Here is a 19,148-nt window from a genome sequence, read left to right as displayed (position 1 = left end):
GGAGATTGTGTGAGAGAGGGATGAGAGCAGAATACTCTTGAATATTGGACTTGTGGGACACCCCTCTTTTCTAATTTTCCTCATACCTCCATTTTTGCAAGAGACTCTTACATCACCTTTAAGCACCTTACAACTTTGGGCTAAATGAAGAGAGCAGTAATGAGTGGTGGAGTGAGGGAAATGAAAGGGAGGAAAAGGGAAGAGAGAAAGAGAGAAAGAGAGAAAGAGAGAGAGAGAGAAAGAAAGAAAGAAAGAAAGAAAGACAGAAAGAAAGAAAGAAAGAAAGAAAGAAAAGAGAGAATAAGTACAATGAAAAATCAGCAAGGGCCTTAGGGATGGAAAAGACTGCCATTGCAGAAAAAACTAATGGAAAAAGAGAAAGAATGAAAGGGGGGGATGAGAGAGAGAGAGAGAGAACACGAAAGAGAGAAAAGAAAGGGCCAGAGAGAACGAAGAGAGAGCGAGAGTGGGTGTGACGCCAAGTGAAAGAGAAAGGGGGTGTGTCCGCCTCCGTCTGTCCCCTCCCTCTGTAGGTATAGATGCTACAGGCTGGTCTCCCTGCATCCCAGAGCACAGCACAGAGCCCCAGAGCATCAAGCCCTTCAGCCTCAGACACAGCCTCAGCCAGAGCCTGTCCAGTGTGCTGCACTAGTCCTGAGACCCACCAGCTCAGTGAAGTAGTCCAGCCACCAGAGTCAGCATAACTCACACAGAACTAGGAAAATTACTTTACTATCCTAGTTCTACTATCCTAGTTCTACTATCCTAGTTCTAATGTTCTAGTTCTACTGTTCTAGTCATGTACAAGGCTCAGTCTGTGAACTAGTCCAGGGCTGGTTGATATTTACTCTGTGAAGGTTCTCCAGTACTGTAGTCCAGTAGCTCACCTTAGTCCTCCTCTTAGTCCTGGACTGAGATTATTAAGTCTTCAGTCAACTGCATCTAGTGAGAGCCACCAGCCAGTCCTTTGTACCTGAGACCGCTTCAGATCACCTACCACCATGCAGCTCTCACACACCTTCCTCGTCTTCCTCTTCCTCCTTTTCATCGTTGGGATTGCGCTGGCCGGCTCGTCCACGGCTCGGAGAAGCAGAGGTAAGTGACATCTGTATCACCATCATTGCCATGTAAAACCTTTACTCCAAAGAAATGCAGTGTTAATGGAATTGCTTGGCTTGTATAAACTGAAAAAGACTTGAATTACAACTGAAGATCCAATGCAGTTATACAATATGCACTTATCAGGAGTCGACTTTACATCACATAGCATGAATATATGTTGTTATGGGAATTCTGTCATGCAAATTATAGGCTATTGAGTTTTGCAAAGAGAGTTAGCCTCAGATTATATATATGAAATGTGAATGAAATGCATGTGGACATGCAGTTGAATTAAATGTGGACACCCATGCACATTATATTATTGCAATGCATTTGATGATGGTGACTGCTCAGGTTCATGAAGAATTGTTGGACCGAACTATACAGTATTGGTGGCTGGTATCTTATCACAATCAGAAACAGTTAAATCGTAGTAGACAGATTCAGATGTATCCTGTAGTGATTATGGGTTCAGATAATATTGCTAGACATTATTGCAGTGTTGGATCTGAAACTGGCATGTGACTGATATTAAAATCCTTCCGCTGAAACTATGCCCAACGCTATGAAACTGCTTGCTCCATTACATGGTCCAAACCAAGGTGACGATTTCATTTTCATGCTATGTGGTTGTGGTATAGGACTCTGCATACTATGCAGCATGATGAATGGTACGCAATTGTTATTATATGTTGGATGGTATGTCCTGCAGATGTTGCCGTGACAACCACAGGTGGCCGTTGCCTTGTCACACATTGCCAGGAAGGACAATGATTCTGATGTCTAGAAGCATGCACCCCAGTTTCTCATAAAGTTTGTCCTATTGTGCCACAATGTAAAATACACTACACTACTGTAGGTCTACTGTACATCATGCTGAAAATGGATGGACTGTCTTTAGTTGACCTGGAGCAAGGTGTTCCAATTCACAACAGACCATGTCCAAAATTGTGCTTGTGCTGTTTTTATGAGCCACGTGAGTTTGTCCCATTTCTATGAAACAAGGTGGGCAGGTGAGGATGAGAGAAGTTAACTGCTGCCAGAGTAGTATATAATGTAGTATATAATGTCGAGATGCTCATGTCTCTGTCCTAACAATGGTAGTCATTGTCCTAAAGGCAGAAAGGCAGCCGACAAGCTTCGGTCTGCATATAAAGCCCATAGAAATACATTGGGCTTATTTTGGACAGATTTTGACGTTAGTGAAACCTCTCGCTTTGCCTCTTCCTCTCTGCTGCTGCTAATAGTGTTCAGTTTGCACTAATGAAAGTGTTTCCAGGTTACAGGTCAGGGTTGTTGGTAGTTTGGCCCTTGTTAGAATGTGCCATGTGCTTGTCCAGAAGTGTGCCAGGTGCTTGTCTCACCTTTGAGACAGAAAATGTGTTTTTATTGCAGTTGAATTATTTTAAATTCAAGTGAAATAGATAGAACAGTAGACATAACAAAGAAATAAAGGCATTTCAAATGTCATATTATGGCTGTACAGTGTTGTAATGATGTGCAAATAGTTAAAGTACAAAATGGAAAATAAATAAACATGAATATGGGTTGTATTTACAATGGTGTTTGTTCTTCACTGGTTGCAAATCTTGCTGCTGTGATGGCACACTATGGTATTTCACCCATTAGATATGGGAGTTTAGCTACATTTGATTTGTTTTCAAATTATTTGTGGGTCTCTTTCTATGTCTGTCTGTCTGTCTGTCTGTCTGTCTGTCTGTCTGTCTGTCTGTCTGTCTGTCTGTCTGTCTGTCTGTCTGTCTGTCTGTCTGTCTGTCTGTCTGTCTGTCTGTCTGTCTGTCTGTCTGTCTGTCTGTCTGTCTGTCTGTCTGTCTGTCTGTCTGTCTGTCTGTCTGTCTGTCTGTCTGTCTGTCTGTCTGTCTGTCTGTCTGTCTGTCTGTCTGTCTGTCTGTCTGTCTGTCTGTCTGTCTGTCTCAGCAGTTAGTTATTTTTAAACATGTTTTAAATGGGGCCATAAAATGGAATCTGTTTATATGGGAATCAGCCCTGTTTTGAGGTATCACTCTGGTTAGGATTTTCACAACAGTCACGGAAACTCTGCCATGCTGTCCCATTAACCCACACCCGCTCTGCCGCATACACAAGGGTCACACACACACACACGCACACACACACACACACACACACACACACACACACACACACACACACACACACACACACACACACACACACACACACACACACACACACACACTATATATATACACGCAGTGTGTTTTAGTTTAATTCTGGCTCCCGTTTCCCATGTCTCCACAGTGCCGCCACACTGTTTTATGCAAATTAAAGTTGGGCACTTTGAAAACTTTGATGCTAATAAAGCTGATTTTAAGTGAGTGAGACTACAGAGGAGAGTCGGTTAGAAGGGCAAGCACTGTGGAAAAACAGTGACATTGGCTTACAGACAGTTCCACAGTGTGTTGTTAGCTGAAGTTGGCTTACAGACAATAACATTGAGATTGGATGAACGAGTGTAACGTGAGTTTGCTTTGGAGGCCTGTCAGAGGTGGGTGTGGCTCTTCATTTTGACATGTGTTCCCTGTCCCTAGTTGGAATATGTTACGTCAAGTTATCTCTGGCTGAAGTGACCTCAAATACAGACTCTGAATCAGTTTGTTGATGTGCTTTACACTTCTTTGTGCATGTTGGGTGTATGTGCTCTAACAGCCTAAGAGATGGAGGGATGGATGAGAGAGGTTTAGAAAGGTGGAGGGATGGATGAGAGAGGTTTAGAAAGGTGGAGGGATGGATGAGAGAGGTTTAGAAAGATGGAGGGATGATTAGAGAGGTTTGGAAAGGTGGAGGGATGATTAGAGAACAATGGAGTGCCGGAGAGATGAAGGGAGGGAGAGTTGGTGAAAGGGAGAAATTGAGTTTTGTTACCAGAGAAAAGAAAACAACTGTAGTTGAACCATATGTGGGAGATATAGTATGAGATCAGGGGGACCAGTGCAGGGGATAGCGTGGGAGCCTTAGCCCAGGCACGGCTTGCTCCAGCTGGGCTGTGAGGTAAAGCTCCCCCTGAGAACCCAGAGCATGGCTGGGCGGGCCCATGGCCGAGGGTGTGGTGTAGTGGTGTGGAGCCCACTATAGCGTATCAAATCCCCTCTCCCCCATCCCCCATTGGAATTTTGTGACAGGTGAGGTCTGCTTGTCATTTCTTACCACCTTCAAGCTGTTTCTGTTTTTCTCAAAGTTGACTATTTTTGTTTGGAGACAGAACCATTCCAAACACTTTTTCTTCTAGTTGGCATCGACAAGAGAGATTTTGTACACTTCATTGAATTAAATGAAGCCAACTCTGTTACCAAGAGTCGTAAAACTTGTCTTTGCTGGCCGTGGGAAACCAAGTCCCTTTGCACCTCTCCACCTTCTCATTCCCAGGATGGAAACACAAGAACTAAACACCTGCAAAGCTGCGTAAAATCAACTAGAGCCACAAAGCCCCACGCACACAAAACCTACCTAGCAGTGTGTGAATGTGTGTTTTATGTACGGTATGTGCATACAGCGGGATAATATGAATCAATGTCCTTTCAAAGAGAGGAATGAATAGAGGAATGATAGGACACGAGAGAAGAGAAATTGAAAGACGGAGGGCCGAAAACAAGCTGCCAAGAGGATCTAGTTTGGGTGTGCAAAAGAGCAAGACTTAAATCAACAATGTGACAATGCTGATTCCAAAGCTACACACACACACACACACACACACGCACAAACACCCGCGGAGTGGGTGTTTGTGAATTTTCATAGCAGCGAGAGCACTGAGCTCACCCTCTGACAGGCCTAATGACCTCCTCCCTCTCCAAGAGGACCATCCATCACCAGGGATGAGCCAAGATGGCCGTCGTGAAGTCCAGTCGCCTCCAGTCAATGTTTCCGCTCAGTGTCTCCTGTCCAAGGGAGCTTCTGCAATCCCAAGAGGAATAGTGGGATCAGAGAGGAAGTATTTATTGTATCTTTTAAGTGTGCTGGCTGTGTTTTCATAGTTTGGCTTATCCTTTGGCCCACTTTTTGTGGTGATTCACATGTATGAGTTTGAGCTTGCATCTCTTGAGCAATGCAGGATTTCCGTTTAGGATTGTTTAAGTGGCCAATCTGCAGTTGCTACATCCATGTTCGTGCTTAAATTAATGATAAATACCCATAGATTCTTTAAGAATCTACCTTATAAATGCTTCATGAGCTTAGTTCGACTGTCGCACCCCATCAGAACCAAAAATGTAAACTTGATTTACTCCAGTGTTTGTTTACAAAATAAATGCAAACAAACATTTGATATTATGGATGGTCAGTCCTTGCATTCATAGCTCTATGATTTTGAATGGTTGCATTTCTCCATTCCCATCCCTTAGCTTTTTACCGAAACATTGCCCCTTTAGGTACAGCTAGGTGCTTTTCTCTGATATTTTCATGAAGTGTGATAATGGATAAAGCTGCTGTAGCAAACCTTATGACATGGTGAGGGGCAGAGTTCTCCTCAATAAAAACAAAACACACTGTACACACTGTGTCCTTATCACAACATATGCACAAACATCTTCATTTACATTTAATTACTATGGTAGCAAACTTCTCACCCGGTGCAAACGCTTAGTAATTTAATTATGGGCCTTGGTTGTCAGAGGTATCCCTTGTCTTTGTGGTTCATCAGTGCAAGGTCATAGAGTCAGTTGATACATGGCATTTAGCGGAAGTATTTATTCTTTACAAATAACAGGCTAACTAGAGGTGTGCTGGCTTCTGCCCTCAGTACAGCCCTAGGTGCGTGTGTGCGTGTGTGCGTGCGCGCACAATGCCGGAGGTGATGATCAGGTGGTTCTGGATTTTAATTTGGTCGTCAAGCTCTAGGTCAGTTGTAACCGTGACAAGGCTTTGGTCAGTTTGAACATTCTGTGTCGTTGGAGATTTCATCTGTCATTCCTAATCATCTCTGCCTCGTATCCAAGACGATACCAAAATCCTCTTCTTCCCTTAGATATCTGTGTTATGGTTGGCTAATATTCCAATTTCTTGTTATCTATTCTGGTGGCTTGGTTGTGAACAGTTTCCCTTTGATGTAGATTGATGATTGGGGTTATGATACTGTCTATTTATAAACTTCCAGTCATGTTAGACTGGAAATACAGATAAGTCCCTGTTGTAGAACGGCCAAACTGTTAGGATTTGGACCAGGTTGTTAGGGGACTGAGCCAATGTTTGCTTGTTTTGGAGTTGGAGAAACGCAGCCAGAAATGTCCTGATGTTTCATACACTGGAAAGCCCTCTCATTGGAGCCAGAGCTAGAGCCAATCCCCCATTGTTTCATCAGAAATATAGAGGGAGAAACAAAACAAATGCAGTCTTGATAGGAAACACACAGTTGGCAAAGACTGAGGCTATTCATCAAAGCATGGTTTCCCCTCATTTCTCCCCAACCTCTTTGTCTCTGGCGTCCGCTGGCAGTATGTGCACATTTATTTTTCAAAAGCACGTTCCACAATTTGCATTTTACTCTTTAGTTTGCCCCTAGATATCTCACTGCAGTTCGCTGAATGCACATGCTGTACAGTGAGGTAAAATGTCTGAGAATTCTGCTCTCAGACCACTTACTGTGTATTTGCCACTCTCTCATACACCTTTGCTTTACTTCTCTCTGTTTTTGTGTTTATCTTCACGTGTTAACGAGGCAGACACTTTAAATCCTTCCCTGAACTCTCATACCAAACACAGTCCTGGCCGAAGGTCTCTCACCCTGCTGTTTACACTACCAGTAAACACCAATGAAACCAGTTTTCTGCCTCTACACTGCACTTTTCTCTGTAGTCCAGTTTGGGTCTTTGTCTCTCTATGGTTTCTGTCCCTGTGTAACCTGTTTCTCTGAGCTCCTTGGGTAGGGCATGTGGTCTTGGGGGTTCAAACGCTGTTGATTTTGGCAGGATATGTCAACATATTTGGCAGCAGACTGTCTGTGTGTGTGTGTGTGTGTGTGTGTGTGTGCGCAATCGATTACTGAGTTGTATCGTTAAACACATTAGGGCGGTATTATAAACACAATCCCTCTGTTTGTTAATTAGCTTAATTAGCTTTGAGCTAAACTACTTCTATGATCTCTTCGAGGCAAATAACACTGAAACATGCATGAGAGCACCAGCTGTTCCGGACGACTCTGTGATCAAGCTCTCCGCAGCCAATATGAGTAAGACATTTAAACAGGTCAACATTCGAATTACCAGGACATGACCAATTGGCAAGTGTCTTCACTGACATTTTCAACCTCTCCCTGTCCAAGTCTATAATAAGTCTAAATACCAACTTGTTTAAAGCAGACCACCATAGTCCCCGTGCCCAAGAACACTAAGGTAACCTGCATAAATGACTACTGACCCATAGTACTCAAGTCTGTAGCCATGAAGTGCTTTGAAAGGCTGGTCATGGCTCACATCAACACTATTATCCCTGAAGCCCTAGACCCCCCACTCCAATTTGCATACCACCCTAACAGATCCACAGATGATGCTATCTCTATTGCACTCCACACTGCCCTTTCCCACCTGGACAAAAGGAACACCTATGTGAGAATGCAATTCATTTACTACAGCTCAGCTTTCAACACCATAGTGCCCTCAAAGCTCATCACTAAGCTAAAGACCCTGGGACTAAACACCTCCCTCTGCAACTGGATTCTGGACTTCCTGACGGGCCGCCCCAGGTGGTAAGGGTAGGTAACAACACATCCGCCATGCTGATCCTCAACAAAGAGGCCCCTCAGGAGTGCGTGCTCAGTCCCCTCCTGTACTCCCTGTTCACTCATGACTGCACAGCCAGACACGACTCCATCATTACCATCAACACCGTCATTAAGTTTGCAGATGACACAACAGTGGTGGGCCTGATCACCAACAATGACGAGACAGCCTATAGGGAAGAGGTCAGAGACCTGCCCATGTGGTGCCAGGACAACAACTTCTCCCTCAATGTGATCAAGACAAAGATGATGATCGTGGACTACAGGATAAGGAGGACCGAGCACGCCCCCACCTACGGGGCTGTAGTGGAGCAGGTTGAGAGCTCCTTGCTCCTTGTTGTCCACATCACCAACAAACTAAGATGATCCAAGCACACCAAGACAGTGGTCCTCAGATCCTCAAAAGGTTCTACAGCTGCACCATCGAGAGCATCTTGACTGTTTGCATCACTGCCTGGTATGGCAATTGCTCGGCCTCCGATTGCAAGGCACTACAGTGGGTAGTACATCACTGGGGCCAAGCTTCCTGCTATCCAGGACCTCTATACCAGGCGATGTCAGAAGAAGGCCCTAAAAATTGTCAAAGACCACCCACCCTAGTCATAGACTGTTCTCTCTGCTACCGCACAGCAAGCGGCACCGGAGCACCAAGTCCAGGTCCAAGAGGCTTCTAAACAGCTTCTAACACCAAGCCATAAGACACCTGAACACCTAATCAAATGGCTACCCAGACTATTTGCATTGCTCCCCCTTTTACACCGCTGCTACTCTGTTATCATCTATGCATAGTCACTTTAATAACTCTATCTACATGTACATATTACCTCAACCAACTGGTGCCCCCACACAGTGACTCTGTACCGGTACCCACCTGTATATAGTCTCGCTATTGTTATTTTATTGCTGCTCTTTAATTACTTGTTCCTTTTATTTCTTATTCTTATTCATATTTTTTTAACTGCATTGTTGCTTAGGGGCTTTAAGTAAGCATTTCACTGTAAGGTCTACACCTGTTGTATTCGGCGCATGTGACTAATACAATTTGATTGATTTGTTTCCGTTGTCTATGTAAACAAAACCAGTCTTGAGACTATTATTGTTCCAATTCAAAGCAGCCTCTGTCTGTGTGTTTAGAGAAAGAGGAAAGGCATTCATTGTGCCCAATGTGTGTGTGTGTCCTCCATTCCGACCTTACTGAACACTCTCCTTTCCCACAGTGAGACGTCAGAACATGAAGGTGAGGATCAACGCTACAGGCGACACCATCGTGATGAAGTTTGTACGTCCGAACGCTGACACCAAGCTGGAGGGCTACATCCTGGGCTACGGCAGCAGCATGTTCTCTAAACAGTTTATCCAACTCCCAGAGAACGGACTGCCCTACGAGACAGAGATCGGTGAGGCGTGTGTGTTTTATGTGTTATGTATGATTGCATGATCATTCCCCATAGCATTGATCGAAATGTGAATGATGCCATGCCACAGATTTGAGCCTTTGAGGCTTACAGACCAGCAACTATAGTGGTCTCACACACAGACAGTATGTGTGTTATGTTGACGGTTTAGTCATGGTTTGATTAATGTCATCACCGACAGAGAACACATCTGTGCAGACTCCAACACCCCTCCAACACACACACACCTACACACCAGTGGAGGAGGACGGCTCTGAATAATGGCTGGAACAGAGCAAATGGAATGCCATGTGTTTGATGTATTTGATACCATTCCACCTATTCCACTCCAGCCATTACCACGAGCCCATCCTCTCGAATGAAGGTGCCAGCAACCTCCTGTGTTACACACGTGTAGATGCACACACACACACACACACCTCACTCTCAGTGTAATGTCAAAGACAGCCTGCCCTATTCATTTCTGGAATGTTCGGTCAGGTCACATTTGAGAACGTCCAAACTCAACCCCATTGAGGGCCTCCTGAAACACGATCAAATTCAGAGACAATAATTAACAATCTTCTGTGATCAAGGCTATTCCCTGACTCTATTCCAGATGCCGAGCCCAAGTACCTGATCGCTGTCCAGCCCATCCCAGTCAATGATGTGAAGAAACAGTGCACAGGTACCACACATGCACCAACTCCAAGTGTTACCAGTAATAATGTGATAAATGATTGACTCTTTTCTCATTTATGCCCATTCCTTTCAATCTGAGGTTTACCTTTGAACTGACCCCTGTGACTCCACAGGCAACGTGAACCTGGAGAAACCCCTCCACCTGGTGATTGGGTCCGTGACCCCCACCTCCGTGCTGCTGTCCTGGGGAACCCTCCTCAAGACGCCCTACGAGGGGAACATCATGAACGACTGCCTGGAGGACGGGTGAGTTAGCGCATGCACACACATGCACTCTCAGCAGAGTGAGCCAGTACAGGTACACAGCCCACATCCCAACCTACCTACATGGGTTCCGATGCTAGTTCGTCATGCTCTGAGTCATACCATAGTAAGAAGATTATTTTCACAGCTTGAGAAAAACAAAGCTGTATTTCACTCAAACTCACCCTCATATTATATACAACAGACAGCTTTAAACATGTGGTCGAACTGCAACACATCGTCTGCCAGTCTTTCTGGTTACTGAGTGGAGGTGGAAGGCAGTAGTGGGCGAGGGCACAGGTGTTTAGTAGTGGTTGGAGTGATCCTCATCCTACACATCAACTCATTGACACATTCTTCTCTACTTCTCTAAAATCCCCCTGGAAAAGACATTGGAAAGCTTGACCTCACCCTACTCTGCTCCCAGTCCCTCTCTAATGTCAGTTATGGCTGTCACTGCCCTGTGCTCCTGGCCTGCACAACACTTCTCAACCAGGATACCAGAACTTACAGCGTTGGTTTCATGGCAGTCACTGACACAACATGGTGGACAGACTCTCACAGTTTTATAACAAGCCATTGTTTTAACTTACAAATCAATCCTAGGAAACTGTGCCATCATAATGCTTTACTATCTATGTTACCACACCATTTCTGACATTTCTATTCCATTCTATGTTTGTTGACACTTGTCACTACAGCATACACAATGTTCTAATACTGCTGATGAAAATGTGTGATAATGAACAATGTTGTGTTCTATCTGGGTTGACGCAGGAACTACACGGTGCGCTACCGTGAGAGGAACCGGAAGTGGACCTACCAGACGTGCCCCGCAAGCGACACGGTCATTGACAGCCTTAAGCCCAACACGGCCTATGAGTTTGGTGTCCGACCCAACAACAAGGAACGCAGTGGAGTATGGAGCAAACCAGTCATTCACAACACCAACATGAGCGGTACGTACCTAAACCCTTCCCCTCTTTCCTTCCATAGTTCAAATCATTCCCCCTTTAAATGTCCCAAATTGATGCAGCATTGACTCTGTCAGCATCTCACACAGATCACATGTTTTATATTTACTGTATATTCCTTACGGTCCAATACTAGTAACATAATTCTATTAGTTCCAGTTATTCATTAGTATTGTGTTGTGTTTTCCAGGGAAGGCCATGCAGAAACCCTACAAACCAAGGACACCTCTGAAGCCTGTCGTAAGTACTGCACACGTTGCTCTTTTACTGCCCTCTAGTGATTATGTAGTGTGCTCTAGTCATTATGTAGTGTGCTCTAGTATGTAGTGTTTTAGTATGTAGTGTGCTCTAGTGCGTAGTGTACTCTAGTATGTAATGTGCTCTAGTATGTAATTTGTGTAGTGTGCTCAAATATGTAATGTGCTCTAGTATGTCATTTGTGTAGTGTGCTCAAATATGTAATGTGCTCTAGTGTGTAGTGTTTCAGTATGTAGTGTGCTCTAGTGTGTAGTGTGCTCAAATATGTAATGTGTGCTAGTATGTAGTGTGCTCTGGTGTGTAGTGTGCTCTAGTGTGTAGTGTTGTAGTGTGCTCTAGTGTGTAGTGTGCTATAGTGTGTAGTGTGCTCTAGTATGTAATGTTCTCTCGTGTGTAATGTGCTCTGGTGTGTAATGTGCTCTAGTGTGTAGTGTGCTCTAGTGTGTAGTGTGCTCAGGTATGTAATGTGCTCTAGTGTGTACTGTGCTCTAGTGTGGAATGTGCTTTAGTGTGTAATGTGCTCTAGTGTGTAGTGTGCACTAGTATGTAATGTGCTCTAGTATGTAATATGCTCTAGTGTGTAGTATGCTCGAGTATGTAATGAGCTCTAGTATGTAATGAGCTCTAGTATGTAGTTGTTTGGTATGTACTGTGCTATAGAGCAATGAGCTCCATTATGTCTTGTGGTCTAGTGATTATGTTGTGTTTCCTAGTATGCAGTGTGCCCTAATTTGTAGTGTGCTCTAGTATGTAGGGTATGTAGGGTGCTCCAGTATGTAGTGTGATCTAGTGTGCACTAGTATGTACTGTAGTGTGCTCTAGTATGTAATGTGCTCTGTTAGGGAGTGTGCTCTATTGTGTAGGGTGCTCTATTGTGTAGGGTGCTCCAGTATGTAGGGTGCGTTAGTATTTAGTGTGCTATAGTGTTTACTGTCTTCTAGTATGTACTGTGCTCTAGTATGTAATGTGATCTTGTTTGTAATGTGCTCTGGTGTGTAATGTGCTCTAGTGTGTAGGGTTTTAGTATGTACTGTGCTCTAGTATGTAATGTGCTCTAGTATTTAATGTGCTCTAGTGTGTAATGTGCTCTAGTATGTGGTGTGCTAGAGTATGTGTTGTGGTCTAGTGATTATGTAGTGTGCCCTAGTATGCAGTGTTCCCTAATATGTAGTGTGTTCTAGTATGTAATGTGCTCTAGTATGCAATGAGCTCTAGTATGTGTTGTTGTCTAGTGATTATGTTGTGTGCCCTAGTATTTACTGTCCCCTAATATGTAGTGTGCTCTAGTATGTAGGGTGCGCTAGAATGTAGGGTGCTCCAGTATGTAGTGTGATCTAGTGTGCGCCAGTATGTACTGTAGTGTGCTCTAGTATGTAATGTACCCTGTTATGTAGTGTTCTTTAGTGTGTAATGTGCTCTAGTGTGTGATGTGCTCTCATCTCGTTTTTTAGTATTTACTGTGCTCTAGTATGTAATGTGCTCTAGTATGTGATGTGCTAAAGTGTGTAGTGTGCTCTAGTATGCATTGCGCTCTAGTTTGTGGTGTGCTAGAGTACGTGTTGTGGTCTAGTGATTATGTAGTGTGCCCTAGTATGCAGTGTGCCCTAATATGTAGTGTGTTCTAGTATGTAATGTGCTCTAGTGTGTAGTGTTAGTATGTACTGTGCTCTAGTATGTAATGTGCTCTAGTGTGTAATGTGCTCTAGTGTGTAGTGTGCTCTAGTGTGTAATGTGCTCTAGTATGTAATGTGCTCTAGTATGTAATGTGCTCTAGTATGTAATGTGCTCTAGTGTGTAGGGTGCTCCAGTATGCAATGAGCTCTAGTATGCAGTGAGCTCTATTATGTGTTGTGGTCTAGTGATTATGTTGTGTACCCTAGTATGCGGTGTGCCCGAATATGTAGTGTGCTCTAGCAGGTAGGGTGCGCTAGTATGTAGGGTGCTCCAGTATGTAGTGTGATCTAGTGTGCACTAGTATGTACTGTAGTGTGCTCTAGTATGTAATGTGCTCTGTTATGCAGTGTGCTCTAGTTTGTAGTGTGCTATAGTGTGTAGTGTGATCTAGTGTGCGCTAGTATGTACGGTGGTGTGCTCTAGTATGTAGTGTACTCTGTTCTGTAGTGTGCTATGGTGTGCAGTGTCCTCTAGTGTGTAGTGTGCTCCAGTGTGTAGTGTTCTCTAGTGTGTAGTGAGCCCTAGTTTGTAGTGTGCTCTAGTATGTAATGTGATCTAGTGTGCTCTAGTGTGTAGTGTACTCTGTTATGTAGTGTGCTCTTATTTGTCGTGTGCTCTAGTTTGTAGTGTGCTCTGGTGTGTAGTGTGCTCTAGTTTGTAGGGTGCTTTAGCATGTGGTGTGCTCTAGTGATTATGCAGTGTGCGCTAGTATGCAGTGTGCCCTAGTATGCAGTGTGCCCTAGTATGTAGGGTGCGCTAGTATGTATTTTGCTCTAATGTGTATTGTGTAATGTGTATGTGTATTGTGATCTAGTATGTAATGTGCCCTAGTATGTAATGTGATCTAGTATGTAATGTGCTCTAGTATGTAATGTGCTCTAGTATGTAATGTGATCTAGTATGTAATGTGATCTAGTATGTAATGTTCTCTAGTATGTAATGTGATCTAGTATGTAATGTGATCTAGTATGTAATGTGAATGTAATGTGATCTAGTATGTAATGTTCTCTAGTATGTAATGTGATCTAGTATGTAATGTGATCTAGTATGTAATGTGCTCTAGTATGTAATGTGATCTAGTATGTAATGTGCTCTAGTATGTAATGTGATCTAGTATGTAATGTGCTCTAGTATGTAATGTGATCTAGTATGTAATGTGCTCTAGTATGTAATGTGATCTAGTATGTAATGTGATCTAGTATGTAATGTGATCTAGTATGTAATGTGATCTAGTATGTAATGTGCTCTAGTATGTAATGTGCTCTAGTATGTAATGTGCTCTAGTATGTAATGTGATCTAGTATGTAATGTGATCTAGTATGTAATGTGCTCTAGTATGTAATGTGATCTAGTATGTAATGTGCTCTAGTAAGTCTACAGAGTGTAATATAAGAGCTGCAAGCAGCACATTCTTTCCATCCTACTCCTTATTGGAAAATAGCTAAACAAGCAGCTAGCCATATTTGGCCAAGAGCAGTAAAGAGGACCTTAGCCAGCTAATATCTGCATTACTAAAGAGGAGAGGAGAACTGGAGGAAAAAGAGGGCAAAGTAAATATTGGATTTTGGAAAGAGGTGAAGCAGAAAAGAGAGGAGAGAAGAGAGGGGAGGGAAATATGGAGAGAAGCGTTAGCCTTAACTTTCTGGCCGTGCTAAGTGACTGGACTGTGTGTCTCTGTCGTCTCACGTGCCGCCGGCCCCACTCTCGTAAAGCTGCACAGCTGGCCAGCATCAGCCGCAACACTGGCACTTCCTGAGGGAAAGTTGGAATAACGATCTTCCCGCTGGAGAGTTTACAGATCAGACATGGAGAAGAGGGCATGGGGTTATGTAAGAGGGGGTGAGAGAGAGTGAGAGAGTGAGAGTGAGCGAGAGCGAATTGATTCTTTGACTAGTAGATAGTAGATAGCTCTTCATACTATCATTGTTGTATATTTTTTTCATTTTATTGAACCTGTATTTATCCAGACAATTCAATTAAGAACTAATTAAGAACTTATTTACATTGACGGACAGGCCAATGACGACTCATACAGTATCATCTCTCTTTCTCCACCCCCTCCCTGTCACTCCCCACATCTCTCTTTCTAAACCCCCTCCCTGTCACTCCCCCACCTCTCTCTTTCTCCACCCCCTCCCTGTCACTCCACCACATCTCTCTTTCTCCACCCCCTCCCTGTCACTCCACCACATCTCTCTTTCTCCACCCTCTCCCTGTCACTCCACCACATCTCTCTTTCTCCACCCCCTCCCTGTCACTCCCCCACATCTCTCTTTCTAAACCCCCTCCCTGTCACTCCCCCACCTCTCTCTTTCTCCACCCCCTCCCTGTCACTCCCCCACCTCTCTCTTTCTAAACCCCCTCCCTGTCACTCCCCACATCTCTCTTTCTAAACCCCCTACCCGTCAATCCCCCACATCTCTCTTTCTAAACCCCCTCCCTGTCACTCCTCCACATCTCTCTTTCTAAACCCCCTCCCTGTCACTCCCCCACATCTCTCTTTCTCTCCCCCCATCTCTCGCTCACTCTCTTTCTCTCTCCTAATAGAAAACGGTCAACATGCCACGGGCCTTCTTCCCTCCTCGTCACGGTAAGCCAATAGACACAGACAGACAGACAGACACTCCTGCTTTGGTCATACCCACTGAACCCTGCTTTAATACAGCGGCAAAGACTTTACAGGACGTGATGATTTATCACTCTCCCTCCGAAACGTCTGTTTCACCCCTCCTCACTGAACCCTGCTCTGAGGAACCAGCACTGGAAGAATCTTTAATAGGACGTCTGATTTACGAGTCTGCAGACACGACCTCATCATCATTCAGTCCCATGTTATACAGTAATCTCTTATTCGTCCTTCTGATTACCACAGTGTTTATTCCAGGTGACCAGAGAAGATGGCATTCCTGTGTACCTACTGTACATACAATACATATTGCCTTGGATGACAATGTGATCAGCAAGATACATGCTTGCTAGGGCTGTCAATGTCTTGTAATCATCCTTTTGACAGGCATGCTGTACTTAGGCCATACTGTACAATCTGCTCTTAACTGTAATGCACTGAGCCCATGCATTCAGTACATACTGCACTGCAGTGAACTGAACAGAGCTGCATGCATGTTATTTCCATTTGGAAGCTGCAGGAAGTCAAAGTGATGATAGCTGTTTTGATGTGTGTCCCTTCCTTCTGTTCAGCTGTCCATAACAGGAGCCAGGGCAGAACCCTCTTCAGGACCCCTGTAGCTCCAAGGACCACCTTCGGTAATGAGCCATGCAACTATGTCCTATGATCTCTCCTTCTTGACCTTGCCGTTTTTTTCAATCTTGTACTTTTCATGTCTCTTTCTTTTACTCTGAAAACCATTTCACAGTTTATATCCTGTAGCAGGACATCAAATCTCTCTCCACAGATTGTGTGTGATTCTTAAAGTTTGCTATATTCCTCAGCGCCAACCTCGGCCAATAGACAGCACTTCGTGTCCACTCCCCGACCCACAATGCCTCAGGTGCAGCACGAGCCAACTGGTAAACAGACAGACACTTTACTCCCTAATGAGACAGGACGGCTTTACTGTCAGCCAGCTTGGCTGCAGCCAATGAAAGGGTGGGTGGGCGTGGTTTCAGAGGGATCTTTTTTATGATTAGCTGCATGAGTAAGATTGGTATGCACTGAGTACAGTAAGTAGAGAGCCCCGGATCTCAGGAGAAGATGGCTGTCAGTTCCAATACTGCCTCAGACAATTCCCAAGAAGGCGGAGGTAGGTTGCCATGACAGCATGACTTAGCCACGTGGTTGTATGGTCCTACTGAGAACATCCCATGACCTTTTGAGCACATTGCATAAGCGCTGCTTGTTCCCGCAATGCATTTCTCATCAGTTTCGTCCCACAAACAAGTCAATCGTCTCTCTCTGTCTTCCTCTACACTCTTAGTAATAAGGGTTCCAAAACTATTCTTCGGATGTCCCCATAAGATAACCCTTTTTGGTTCCAGGTAGAACCCTCTGTGGAAAGGGTGCTACATGGAACCCAAAAGGGTTCTACCTAGAATCAGATAGCGTTCTTCAAAGGGTTCTCTTGTGGGGACAGCTGAAGAATCCTTTTAGGTTCTAGATACACTCTTAGAAAAAAAGGTGCTACCTTTGTCTCACTTCTTTACAGTCTCTGTGCATCCATTTGTCCATACTGTGTATCAATCAGCATCTTATACCATGATACCTGTCCACATTCATTAAGACATTTAAAACATTCCACTCAACATTCCCCAACACAACTGTTCATTTAGAATCATTGTTTTAACTCACAGTGCTTTGCTTTCAGCCAGTTGCAGTCTAGAAGGTGTTCAGTCTGCATGATAAAGTAGCATGCCACAAAATGATCCCGCTTTCTCCCCAACAGGAACAGAGCCTCAGCACTACCATAAAATGTCCTAATTTGTCATCTTCTATACTCTGTAACTCCTTTCTATCCTATCCCTTCCCTTCCTATCCTGTCCTATCCTATCCTATCCCTTCCTATCCTATCCTATCCTATCCCTTCCTATCCTATTCTGATCATTCCCTTCCTATCGTATCCTATCCCTTCCTATCCATTCCCTTCCCCATTCCTATCCCTTCCCTTCCCTTCCCTTCCCTTCCCTTCCCTTCCCTTCCCCCTTCCCTTCCCTTCCCTTCCTTCCTTCCCTTCCCTTCCCTTCCCTTCCCTTCCCTTCCCTTCCCTTCCTTCCTTCCCTTCCCTTCCCTTCCTTCCTTCCTTCCCTTCCTTCCCTTCCCTTCCCTTCCCTTCCTTCCTATCCCCATCCCTTCCCCCTTCCCTTCCCTTCCCTTCCCTTCCTTCCCTCCCTTCCCTTCCTTCCCTTCCCTTCCCTTCCCTTCCCTTCCCTTCCCTTCCCTTCCCTTCCCTTCCCTTCCCTTCCCTTCCTTCCCTTCCCTTCCCTTCCTTCCCTTCCCTTCCTTCCCTTCCTATCCCCATTTCCTTCCTTCCCTTCCCTTCCCTTCCCTTCCCTTCCTTCCCTTCCCTTCCCTTCCCTTCCCTTCCCTTCCCTTCCCCTTCCCTTCCCTTCCCTTCCCTTCCCTTCCCTTCCCCTTCCCTTCCCTTCCCTTCCCCCTTCCCTTCCCTTCCCTTCCCTTCCATTCCCTTCCCTTCCATTCCCTTCCCTTTCCTTTTCCTATCCTATCCTATCCCTTCCTTCCCTTCCTTCCTTCCCTTCCCCTTCCCCTTCCCTTCCCTTCCCTTCCATTCCCTTCCCTTCCATTCCCTTCCCTTTCCTTTCCTATCCTATCCTATCCCTTCCCTTCCCTTCCCTTCCCTTCCCTTCCCTTCCCTTCCCTTCCCTTCCCTTCCATTCCCTTCCCTTCCATTCCCTTCCCTTTCCTTTCCTATCCTATCCTATCCCTTCCCTTCCTATCCGTTCCTATCCAATCCTTCATTGTATTCCTATTTGTCTATCGTTCCTGTTGTCCCTCTGGAACAAGAGTCCGCAAAACGTCAGGAAAAGGATAAAGTAACTGAAATATATTAATAACAACAATACATTTATTGGTGATTTGCTTTTTACTCATTACATTTAAAGCCCTATACCTGTCTGTTTATAACACAACTACACCACAAGCACCCCATAACCCTAACTGTGCTAGCATCACCATTATATGGCCATTAACATGAGAAATGACACTGGGATGCCATGTTATATACTCATCTACAACCTTCTCCCCTCCCTCTCTCCTCCTCCCCCTCTCTCTCTCTCTCTCTCTCTCTCTCTCTCTCTCTCTCTTTTCGCTCTCTCTCCTCTCTTCTCTCCTTCTGTGAGTTGAGGTAAAGTACCTGATCGGATTGAACAATCAATCAAAGATGGTCATTCAAATCCCTCGTTAGGTGATCAATACTCCCTCTGTTAAAACTTCATGGATCACAGTCATCCAGTGGCACACAGCCAAATGTATTCTGGATGGCCGTCACTCACAGGTGTCCTAGGCCTGGTAGCAGCGTATGTGTGTAGTTACACGGTCGTTACACTGTAAACTGCTCCATATGGGCTCAGTTCCTTTGAAAT

At 44.6% G+C, this 19,148-nt stretch overlaps 1 protein-coding gene across 3 annotated transcripts in view; it reads left to right on the top strand.

The window, feature by feature from the left end:
* The first annotated feature begins 226 nt into the window (after positions 1-226).
* LOC112225392 (target of Nesh-SH3-like) overlaps positions 227-19,148 on the top strand; it is a 42,660-nt gene continuing 23,738 nt past the window's right edge. For 2 of the 3 annotated variants that reach the window (XM_024389328.2, XM_024389327.2), the window contains exons 1-8: positions 227-1,095; positions 9,067-9,246; positions 9,863-9,931; positions 10,059-10,191; positions 10,966-11,147; positions 11,353-11,402; positions 15,642-15,684; positions 16,293-16,358. In XM_024389328.2, the coding sequence (XP_024245096.1) occupies positions 1,002-1,095; positions 9,067-9,246; positions 9,863-9,931; positions 10,059-10,191; positions 10,966-11,147; positions 11,353-11,402; positions 15,642-15,684; positions 16,293-16,358 (817 nt within the window). In that variant the 5' untranslated portion in view covers positions 227-1,001. The remainder of the gene's footprint in view (positions 1,096-9,066; positions 9,247-9,862; positions 9,932-10,058; positions 10,192-10,965; positions 11,148-11,352; positions 11,403-15,641; positions 15,685-16,292; positions 16,359-19,148) is intronic. The other variant, XM_042306839.1, reaches the window with a different exon arrangement.

Source organism: Oncorhynchus tshawytscha, linkage group LG26 (genome assembly GCF_018296145.1).
Source record: "Oncorhynchus tshawytscha isolate Ot180627B linkage group LG26, Otsh_v2.0, whole genome shotgun sequence".
Taxonomy (NCBI): Eukaryota; Metazoa; Chordata; class Actinopteri; order Salmoniformes; family Salmonidae; genus Oncorhynchus; species Oncorhynchus tshawytscha.
Note: the sequence above shows the minus strand (reverse complement) of the source record. Positions and strands in the feature narration are given on the sequence as shown.